The sequence below is a fragment of the Ovis aries genome, chromosome 5, assembly GCF_016772045.2.
Source record: "Ovis aries strain OAR_USU_Benz2616 breed Rambouillet chromosome 5, ARS-UI_Ramb_v3.0, whole genome shotgun sequence".
Lineage (NCBI taxonomy): Eukaryota > Metazoa > Chordata > Mammalia > Artiodactyla > Bovidae > Ovis > Ovis aries.
Genome location: NC_056058.1, coordinates 13,926,188 through 13,937,200, shown reverse-complemented (window position 1 = coordinate 13,937,200; position 11,013 = coordinate 13,926,188). Strand labels below are relative to the sequence as shown.

The 11,013-nt window shown below is 52.4% G+C and overlaps 1 protein-coding gene across 4 annotated transcripts in view; it reads left to right on the top strand.

Annotated features, from left to right (window-relative positions):
• Positions 1–934: 934 nt before the first annotated feature.
• The window catches only part of INSR (insulin receptor), a 148,142-nt gene continuing 138,063 nt past the window's right edge, over positions 935–11,013 (top strand). For all 4 annotated transcript variants that reach the window (XM_012177948.4, XM_004008550.5, XM_012177947.4 and 1 more), the window contains exon 1: positions 935–1,519. In XM_012177948.4, the coding sequence (XP_012033338.1) occupies positions 1,420–1,519 (100 nt within the window). In that variant the 5' untranslated portion in view covers positions 935–1,419. The remainder of the gene's footprint in view (positions 1,520–11,013) is intronic.

Sequence of the window (11,013 nt, the reverse complement as noted above, 5' to 3'; positions counted from 1 at the left end):
CTCCATGGGGTTTTCCAGGCAAGAGTACTGGAGTGGGGTGCCATCGCCTTCTCCGGGAAGCCCTTACAACTCACCAAATCTGACCTGAAGGTGTCCTTACGTGCATCATACAGATGAGGCCCATCGAGAGAGAGAAAAATTACTCATTCAAGCAGATTCTCACTCCGTTCTGGCTTCTCTGTGCTTAAGGCCCCTCTTCAGCAGGCGGGGTGGCCACTGTCACGTGACTGACGTTCAAACACACACGGACTCTGGGTCTGCGCATTGAAACTTGGGTGTGTCCACCTGTGTTCTACCGAAGATCTCCAGCGCCTGGTTTGCACTTTTTTTTTTTTTTGCTAGTTTCTACACTTTCTCCTAAGGGTCATTTCTCCACCTTGAACCACGCATCGTGCGGAGGGGCCAGGCTACCCAATACTTGAGCGCACGCGGCACGCTCGTGCACGTGGCTGTCCCCAGGGGCCTGGCTCTGGGCGGGGGCGCACTCTGGGGTAGGACATCCGGGGCGCTCGAGGGCCATACTCACTGGCCAGACTGTGACGAGGGGAAGGTGAACGCAACATTTAAGGGAGTACCAAAAAGCCGAGTAACCACGATAAACAATATTTTAATGCAATATTTAAAAAAATAAAAATGAATTTTCTAAAGTCCCACGAAGAACAAACTAGCAAAATGTTTTAAACACGCGATCCGACTTGCTGAGTTGGTCAATCTGGGGCGCTCCCGGGCTCTGAGACAGGAGTCCTGGGGCTGTACGGGGCGCTGGGGCTGGGCAGGCATCTAGGGCGCCCCCTCGGCTACGGCGCGACGGGGGCCTCCAGCGCGGGGCCCAGGATAGGGAGACCGGCGGGCGGGCGGGGCGGCGCCTCCCCCCTGCCCGTCCTCCTTCCACCCCTCTCGGGCCTCTGCCGGGCGCCGAGTCCCTTCCGAGCCCAGATCCGCGCCGCCTTTTCCCGCGGCCCGAACGGGGCCCAGCTGACGGGCCGCGTTGTTTACGGGCCGAGCAGCCCTGGCTCCCGCCGCCTGCCCGCCACCCGCCAGCCCAGGTGCCCGCCCGCCTGTCCGCACGTCCGTTTGTCCGCGCGTCCGAAGATCGGAGCTCCGGAGCGCTCGGGGCCAAGAGCCTAGAGTCAGGGGGGCGCAGCGCGGGGCTCCGGGCCCTGAGATCGTCGGGACGGGGGCGCGGGCCGCGGGGGCCCGGAGTCGGGACCGTCTCCACCCGGCCGCGCTGCCGGATTCGTAGCAGCGGAGGCCGCGCGCCCCTCCCGGGGCCGTATCTAGAGTCCTCCCGGGCGCAGGCTGCGGGACCTTGGGCTGCCCGCGTGGAAGAGAAGGACGCGCGACCCCCAGCGCCTCTGGGGCGGCCGCCTCGGAGCATGCACCCCGCCAGCCAGCGCCCCGCGCTCTGATCCTTCAGCCATGGGCGCCGGGGGCGGGAGCGGGGCGGCAGCCGTGCTGCTGCTGGTGGTCGTCGCCGCGCTGCTGGTGGGCGCCGCGGGCCACCTGTACCCTGGAGAAGGTGAGTCTGGGGGGTCCCGGAGCGGGCGGGAAGCCGCGCGGGTGGGGAGGGGACCCTTTGCCAAAATGGAACCACCCCCCGTTGTGGACGGAGTGCCGTCCTCCGTCGGAGGGCTGGTGGCTCGGACGGTTTCTCCGGCCTCGCGGGGGGCGGGAAGCCGCTGACCTTGGCCTTTGCCCGCCTGGGCTAGCGGTTCCACGACCCGCATGCGGCCCGGGGCTGGAGGAACCTTGCCCTAGTGCCCGCCCCTCCGCGGGCGCCTCTCCCGAGAGCGCTCCTCGAACCCCCGTGTCTGGGCCTCTCTGAGCCCACCACCTGGCTCCAGAGACGGGACACACGTCCTCTCTGGGTCGCCTCCGAGAAGTAGGGTCATCGGACACTCTCACACAGCCAAATGCCCCGGGCACAGACGGTTTGGAGTGAGAATCGAGGGTGACTGACTGAAGGCAGGGTGGTCCCTTGAGATCCCAGCAGCTTGGTGACGCTCCCCCAGGGGCCGAGGAAGTGTAGAACCCGCCCCTTTCTTTCTGGTATCTAGACCCACGGCTACCCCTGACTTCAGGTCCATGTTTATACTCTGGAATTCTGTTTCCAGATGTCGGAGGCAAGCTCTAGCCCTTGGCAACAGCGCAGCTGTAGTAGCAGTAGTGTTGGCTTTTATGATTATTATAGCTGGTGTCACCAGATGCCTCGGGCTGGCCGGTCTTATCTGTCTGGATCTCTGCAGCAGCCCGTGGAGGCTGATACTGTTGTTGGTCCATTTCATAGAGGAGTAAACTGAGGCTCAGGAAGGACACAGAATTCACTTGCCCCAGAATCAGAGCTAGAGAGAAGACAAACCTCTCTGGCTCTGCCCAGGGCTCTGCCCAGCTGCCCACGCCCCAGGAACCCCTGGTAACCTCCCTCCTCTACCTTTTTACCTGTCAGCTGGGCAGGTCTCTAATCTGTGGTCAGCCCAGCACCTTGCCCCCTCTCCCTTCCAATTCTCCCTCATGAGTGTCCCTGGGCTAGCAGCTCCCTGGTATGGGGAGAGGGGTAAGTCCCAGCATTTTCCTTGGGCTTGACAGCACGTCTTTCTGGCTGCAGGTCAAGGATGGAAAATCCTTGAAGAGAATATAACTGGGGTTTCCCACCATGATGGCGGAGGCCCTGCTTTCAAAATATGTGTTGGGTTACTTCTTCAGATTTCTCCATAAAAGGAAATCAGTCCCGATGAGGAAGGGGTCAGGCAGGGAAGGAACAGAAGTTCCTGAGTTGCCTGTCGGTGAGTGGGGATGCACGAGAAAGCACGTGGGGGCTCTGGAGTTGACAAACCGGGTTTGTGGAGCACCTTTGCCAATTAGGCAACGTCTCCAAGCACCCAAGTGCCTGGTATACAGTGAGTGCTCCTCCAAGGAAGGGTAGCAGTGGATTTAGGCTCTTGTTAGAAAAAAAACACACACACACACACACACAAAAACCCAGACCAGCTGTTAGATCTGTGTCCGGCTTTGTGTGTCCATGCCCGTGTGTGTCTGTGTGTGGGTGCACATCTGTATATGCATGCAGTTCCTTGCTCCTCTGTTCCTGGTAGCTTTAGGAATTAATGGTGGATTTGTGCCTGGGCTGGCTTTCCTGGTGGCTCAGATGGTAAAGAATCTGCCTGTAGGAGCCTGGGTTTGATCCCTGGATCGGGAAGATCCCCTGGAGAGGGGAATGGCTATCCACTCCAGTATTCTTGCCCAGAGAATCTCATGGACAGAGGAGCCTGGTGGGCTACATACAGTCCATGGGGTCCCAAAGAGTCCGATACGACTGATCGACTTTCACTTTCAGGGGTCAGTGGATGGATTTGCCACTTCTTGCATGTTTATAGCTTCCACGAGGGAGAGGCTTATGTTTCTCTGTTCACTGCCACAGTTCCAGAGTCTAGAGCAGCCCCTGACACCTAGGAGATGCTTGATACATTTATTTATTTTGACCGTGCTGGGTCTTCATTGCTGTGCTGGGCTTTTCTCTAGGTGTGAGGATCGAGGCTACTCTGTAGTTGCTGTGCATGGGATGGGCTTCTCATTCCAGCGGCTTCTCTTGTTGTGGAGACCGGGCTCCAGGGCACGCGGCTTCAGTAGTTGTGGCTCGTGTGCTCAATAGTTGTGGCTCCCTGGCCCCAGAGTGCAGGCTCAGCAGCTGTGGCACTCGGGCTTAGCTGCTCTGCAGCACATGTGGTCTTCCCATACCAGAGGTCGAACCCCTGTCCTCAGCATTGGCAGGAGGATTTGTCGCCCTTGGACCACCAGGGAAGTCCTAAATATTTGTTCTAGATCCAACTCCTGTCCTTCCTGTTCTTCCCAGGAGTCCAAGTCATGGCTCCTTTATTCTTCAGATAAAACCTAGCTGACACAAATACAAGCAAATTCTACACACTCGGCATTGATAATCTCGATTAATCCTCACCACAGCCCTCCGAGGTAAGGTTTATCATCCATTTCGAAGGTGAGGAACTTGGATGAGGTGGCAGTGCTGAGATGAGAACTCCGGTTTGTTAATAAAAGGTTTCTTAACAGAAGGTTCTTCTTGGGACTCTGAGCCTCCCCGCCCTAACCCCTGTGGTATAAAGGTTAACAAAATACTCTCGAATAAATGACATGTGATGCCCTTCGGAGGTTTGGGGAGGGGCAAGGAACTTTCCGGATCGTTGGTTAATCTCCAGCAGCAAGCAGTGTGGCATTCTGTCTGGGGTGGGGGTGGGGTCGATGGAGATCAGTGGGATTTTGAAGGACTGAGGACTCTCTCCTCGATGTCACATGGGATGGGCCAGCCCATTTCATCCCCCCTGTGGAGTCTCTGTGGCTTGGCTGAACTGGGCAGTGGTTTTCCCTCCCATGTCTCCTTGGGTTGACCCACTCTGGCCCGAGATGACCCAGGAGCACTGCAAAGTCAGAGAATGAAGGCAAAGTGGGATTAATTATAGTGGAAACTGAATCTTGGCAGGGGCAGTGAATTGATGAGTTGAGGTGCTAGATGTTGCTTTTGGATCCCCTTACATCTCGAGGTGGAATCTAGTGTTTCTCTTGTGGTTCTCTGGTGCACTCTGGGACCCTCAGATCAGAACTTCTGCTCTCTGGGTCAGTTCTCTGAGGTTCTTCCTAGTCTTTGCTTCCCTCCTGGTGACCTGCCTCTCGACCCTGCCCTGCTCATTCATAGAGGTCACTGGGGGCGAGCCTCACCCCATGGGCCCCCACCTCACTCCACTTCCTCATTGACATCCTTTATTTTTTGGCTAGAATAGACCTTCTCAATTTCTGTGCTCTTGATCTATGAGGTTGGATAGTTCTTGGTTGCAGGGGGCTGTCTTGTGTATCTTAAGATGTTGCTCACTGTCTGCGGTCTCTGACCAGTAGCAACGCCCCTCTCCAAGTCATGACCACTAAAAAGTGTCTGCAGACACCACCAACTGTCCTCTGATTGAGAACCACTGCTTTTGGTGCTAGTGGTAAAGAACCTACCTGCCAATGCAGGGGACACATGAGGTGTGGGTTCAATCCCTGGATCAGGAAGCTCCCCTGGAGGAAGGCATGGCAACCTGCTCCAGTATGCTTGCCTGGGAAATCTCATGGACAGAAGACCCTGCCAAGCTGCAGTCGATGGGGTCATAAAGAGTCAGACACGACTGAAGTGACTTAGTATGCAGGACACTTATCCACTTAGGTCCCCTCCTCTCTCCCCTCTGTTCAGGGATCTCCATCCACCCAGAAGCCTTTTTCTTTTCAGCCTATAAACACTCAATACTCCCCAGGACCCCGGTACCCACCACCCACCTTTTGCCTTCCTCTGTCAAGCCTCCCCCAACCGCTGATGGGCACTCATCACCCTTGCTCTCTCACCTTTCACCCACTGCTCTGCCCACAGCATCTGGCTTGTGTCTCCATTGCTTTGCCCATGGTGCTAACCAAAGTCATTCCTCACCTACCAATGGCAGCCTCACCCCAGCTGACTTCTCTGGGTTTTGCTTCCCCTCTCCTGGTGAGTTTTCACCTGTCCCTGGCTCCTCCCATTCTCTCTCTTCTTTTCCTCTGCTCCTTTTCCGGGCTTATTATCTTGGCCTTCATTGACGGCCATTCCCTACTCTGACTCTCTCTCTTACGCTCACTTGTTAATTTATATGTGGTCAAAGTCTTTAGAACAGGGGTCGAACCCTGCCCGCCCACGCCTGTTTTTGTAAATAAAGTTTTATTGGCACGCCGCCATGCCCGTTGGTTCACGCATCCTCTATCGCTGCTTTCGTGCTCTAAGGGCAGAGTTGAACGGTTGTGATCGCGTGGCTCCCAACAATATTTACACTTGGGCCCTTTCCAGAGAAAGTTTGCCGACTCTGGATTTAGAACAAACTCCTCGAGGATCGTTATGACATGCCTCATAGCTTGTGTGGTCCCTGGTTCGACTTTGAATGAATCAAGTTAAATGAAATGCCCAGGAAAAACACTGTGTTTTTCCCTTTACAGATCAAGCCTTATTAAAGAAACTGATACCATTTGCTGTGCTGAATGTATGGGTTCTGATGGTGAGAAAATAACAGTGATGTTCCTTCTTTGGGTGTGTCTGTCTGAGAGATCTTTGAGTTTATTTGTTTAAACCGTCTTCTTGGCATTGAATGAGGACTCTGTGCTATCAGCCCTGTCTCTAGTGCCAAGAGAAAGTGTTATCTGCTGGGAGATACCACTTGCGGGGCCTCTTGAGAACCCCTTATGTAAATTTCTATGAAGAACACAGTGGGAGTGACTTGCTTTATGTTTTGCAATTGGATCATATTTATGGTTTTCAAATTAAAATAATAACTGCATTCTCATTGCAAAAAAAAATTGCACAAGTTTACCGGGGGGAGGGGGGAATAAAAGTTCCCTTTTGTCCCTAAAACCGCTGTGTTTCTGTCGTGGGAGATGACTACGCTATGTTTGGACTTCCCAGGTGGCCCAGTGGCAAAAAATTCACCTGCCAAAGCAGGAGACACAGGTTTGATCCCTGGGTCGGGAAAATGCCCTGGAGAAGGACATGGCAACCTACTCCAGTATTCTTGCCCAGATAATCCCATGGACAGAGGAGCCTGGCAGGTTCAGTCCCCTGGGGTCCCAAAGAGTCAGACGTGACTCAGCTTATACATGTGCACACGCACACACACAGGTGCGTGTCCTATTCTGGTGTGTATCTTTTTGTTTTGTTTTAAGTATTTCTTTCTTTATTTGGCTGTTTCAGGTCTTAGTTGTGGTGCATGGGCTTCTCTCTAGTGGTGGCATCTGGGCTCTAGAGCTGGGGGTTTCAGTAGTTGTAGCACACGGGCTTAGCTGCCCAGCAGCATGTGGGATCTTAGTTCTCCCAACCAGGGATCAAACCTGTATCCCCTGCATTGGAAGGCAGATTCTTAACCAGTGGACCTCCAGGGACATCCCTGTTTGGTGTGGATCTTTAAATATTTTTATTATAAAAATGGTGGTACAGTAAATCTGACTTTTTTTTTGGTGTGTACAGGTTTTGCATTTTAATCCCTGCGTAGAACTGTGTAGCTGTCCCCACAGTTAGGACACGGAAGTGTCCCATCTACCGCCACCCAATCTCCTTCTGCTGCTGCTGCTTCAGTCGTGTCCGACTCTGTGCGACCCCATAGATGGAGGCCCACTGTCCCTGGGATCCTCCAGGCAGGAACACGGGAGTGGGTTGCCATTTCCTTCTCCAATGCATGAAAGTGAAAAGCGAAAGTGAAGTCGCTCAATAGTGCTCACTTTTAGCGACCCCATGGACTGCAGCCTACCAGGCTCCTCCGTCCATGGGATTTTCTAGCCACCCCTTGATTGTAATGCCATCCCTACCTCAAACCCCTGGCAGCATTTTGCATCCCTATAGTTTTCGCTAGATTTTTAAAAGTGTCTTAATTCCTGCGACTTCCCTGGTGGTCCAGTGGCTAAGACTCCATATTCCCAATGCAAGGGGCCTGGGTTTAATCCCTGGTCAGGGACTTAAGATCCCACATGCTGTAACCAAACATCCCACAAGCCACAGTTAAGACCTAGGGCAGCCAAATAAATGAATAAATATTTTTAATAAGTATCTTATAATTGGATCAATAGTCTTAAGCTTGAAAACTTCATTACTCATAAAGTGAAGTGAAAGTGAAGTTGCTCAGCCGTGTCCGACTCTTTGCGACCCCGTGGACTGTAGCCCACCAGGCTCCTCTGTCCCTGGGATTCTCCAGGCAAGAATACTGGAGTGGGTTGCCATTTCCTTCTCCAGGGGATCTTCCCGACCAAGATTCTCATTTTTTCTGGATTCCATATTTGTGAATTCACCTATTTGTGAAATTTATTTGGCTTCTCTGGTGGCTCAGTTGGTAAAGAATCCCCCTGCAATGTGGGAGACCTGAGTTCGATCCCTGAATTGGGAACATCCCCTGGAGGAGGGAATGGCAACCCACTCCAGAATTCTTGTCTGGAGAATCTCCATGGATAGAGGAGCCTGGCAGGCTGCAGTCCATGGGGTCGCAAAGAGTCAGACACGACTGAGTGACTAAGCACAGTAAAGCACATTTGTAATTCCAAAATAAATACTCAGAGCTTTAATGGTTATTCCTGGACATGCACCAGGAGGCACAAGTGCAAAAAATTGGGATCATCTGACAGGCATGTTCCAGCTCAGATCAAACAAGGTGACATCTTGCATCTCGTTCCATCTCTCCTGTTGTGGATTCATGAATCCCCAAGGATTAAGACAGACATCCTTAAAATTTTTTTAAATTGAAGTATACTTGGTTCACAATGTTGTGTTAGTTTCTGGCCTACAGCAAAGTAATTCAGTTCTATATATGTGCACGTTTGTGGGTCAGTCACTCCATCGTGTCCAACTCTTTGCAACCCCATGGACTGTAGCCCGCTAGGCTCCTCTGTCCATGGGATTTCCCAGGCAAGAATACTGAAGTGGGTTGCCATTTCCTCCTCCAGGGGATCTTCCTGACCCAGGGATCAAACCCACATTTCCTGCATTGGCAGGTGGATTCCTTACCGCTGAGCCACCTGGGAAGCCCTTGAGAGATGAGAGATGGCCGAGAGCCCCTAGCTGTGTTTCAAGGAGCAGGGAGGTCCTCCTGTGTTCTGCTGACCCTGGTGCTGAGCCATTCCCCAGTGGCGGTTGGAGCTTCTAGAAACCTATTTTGTTTCCAGCGGAGTAAGATTTGTTCTGTGTTGCCCAGTGCAGATTGGATATGAGTTCCAGGTGGAGTTCGAGGCAGACTGATGAGGATTAAAATTTGTTGTCAAATCGGAGCCTTTCTTTCGATTTGTTCAGGGGATGGTATCCTATCAGGTTGAGAGGGTACCTTCTGTTTCGTGTTCAGGAAGAGCAGGCTGTTACCAGGAAGTGCTCCCTTCTCTCCCATGCCTTTGTGAGAAGGTGGAAAACATAGGTACTTTCGAAAAACTGTGTTTATTCGGAGTGTGGGAAAAGGTAGTGGTTGGACGCAAAGGGATAAAGAAAGCAGGGCTCTCCCTGTTTTCTGATGGCCTTTCTGTAACTTCTTGTTGCTAATCTGTTTTCAACCATGGATCTGGTTTCCTTGCAGGAGGGATAAATTCTCACCAAGAGGTTTCTTCCTAATTATATCCAGTTACATGGTATTGAAGACATCTGCTCCTTTTTTTTTGTTGTTGTTGTTCTTACAAGACTTCTCTTGGTTTTCTTTTTTAAAACTTTGTTGTTTATTTTTGACTTCACTGGGTCTTCATTGTTGCAGGTGGGCTGCTCTCTAGTTGCGGTGCGCTGGCTTCTCATTGAAGCGGCTTCTCTAGTTGCGGAGCACAGACTCTAGGGTGTGCAAGCTTCTGCAGCTGCAACACTCAGGTTCAGTAGTTGCTCCACAGCATGTGGGATCATCCCTGGACCAGGGATCAAACCTGTGTCCCCTGCATTGGCAGGCTGATTCCAAGAAAAGTCCCAAGACTTCTCTTGGTATTTTTTTCCGGTGTCTTTTGTGGCATGATCTGTATACATGAGGAGGTAGGACTCTTGAAATGGCATGGAAGGCCCCTTTAACCTCGTGATTTGATGGGTAATGTCCTTGGGGTGGTCTATACAGAGGTATGGAATTGACTGGAGGGATTAGCCTAGCTGTTCCAGAGCTTTCAGAGAAGCTTGTGGAAGATATAGGTGTCAGGGTGACTGTGGGTCTTTGGTCCTCTCTCTGGTTCCCTGGTCTTAAATACTGTGCTCTCCAGACCTCCCACACCCCTTCCATCCTTTTATCCTCTTGGTTTTAGCACATACTGTCATCCCTTCTGCCTGCAACCACCTCTCTCCCCGAGCTCCGGGTCTACATCTTCCCAGCACCCACTGGATCCGCATCCCAGAGCATCCCAAAGGCCCCCACAGGCTCACTGTACCCCAGTCTGAGCCTGTTGTCTTGCCACTGGTTCTATCTGGCCCTTTCCAGGTTCATCAACGACGGTGCCTCAGCCCCCGCCCCCACCCCACCTCCCTGGGGACTGAGTCCGCATTGATGCTGGTTTCTTAGATGACTCTGTGGTCTTGTCTGTTTCCTTTCGCACCCACCCCATGACAGGCCCCTTAGGCCAAGCCATAGAGGTGGTTCCAGAGTGCCCTGTCTAGTACCTTCTCTTCCCTACCACCAGAGAGATTTTTCTACTTGCTGCTTCGGTCCATCTACAGCTGCCAGCTCAATCAGCCCATCCTCCTGGCAATTGAGACTGGCCTTATCTGGGCAGTGTGCGGTCTCAATTCCCTGACTTCATGACTGCACTTCCTTGGCATTCTTTCTTCTTTATGTGCTTGCGTTTGCTTCCTGTGCCCCAAGGACCTTTCTTCCTTCTTTTCACCCATGGATTCCTACTTTTTCCTCAAGGAACTGGGTCAGAGGCCTCCTTCCTCCCTTCTCTGGCTTCATCACCCAGCCCATTCTCCTTCCCTTTCAGCACAGACTGGGTGTATCTGTCTGGGTCCCCATAGACATTGGTCTGCCCAGTGGAGGTGCATTCTAGTGAAACGCTGACTACATGGTAAATGAAACCATACTCTAAGTGTGGGTTGGAGAAGGGCTTGATACATGTTTGTCTAAAGTAGGAAGCAGTCTATCCTGGAGTGGGCAGGTCCTGGAAAGGAGGGGAAAAGAACTGTTGTGGTCTGAATTGCTACCTCCCCGCTCCCCATTCATTGGTTGAGACCTTAACTCCTCAACGTGGCTGTATTTGGAGAGAGAGCTTTTAGGAGGTAATTAAAGTTAAATGAGGTCACGAGAGGGCAGTCCTAAACCAATAGGACTGGTGGCCTCACAACAAGGAGGGACTTCCCTGGTGGTCCAGTGGTTAAGACTCTGACCTCCCAAAGCAGGGGTCCCAGGTTCGATCCTTGGTCAGGGAACTAGATTCCACATGCCACAGCTAAAGATCACATGTGCTGCGACTAAGACCGGGTGGAGCCAAGTAAATTAAAAAACAAAACAACAATCAACAACCCCAAAG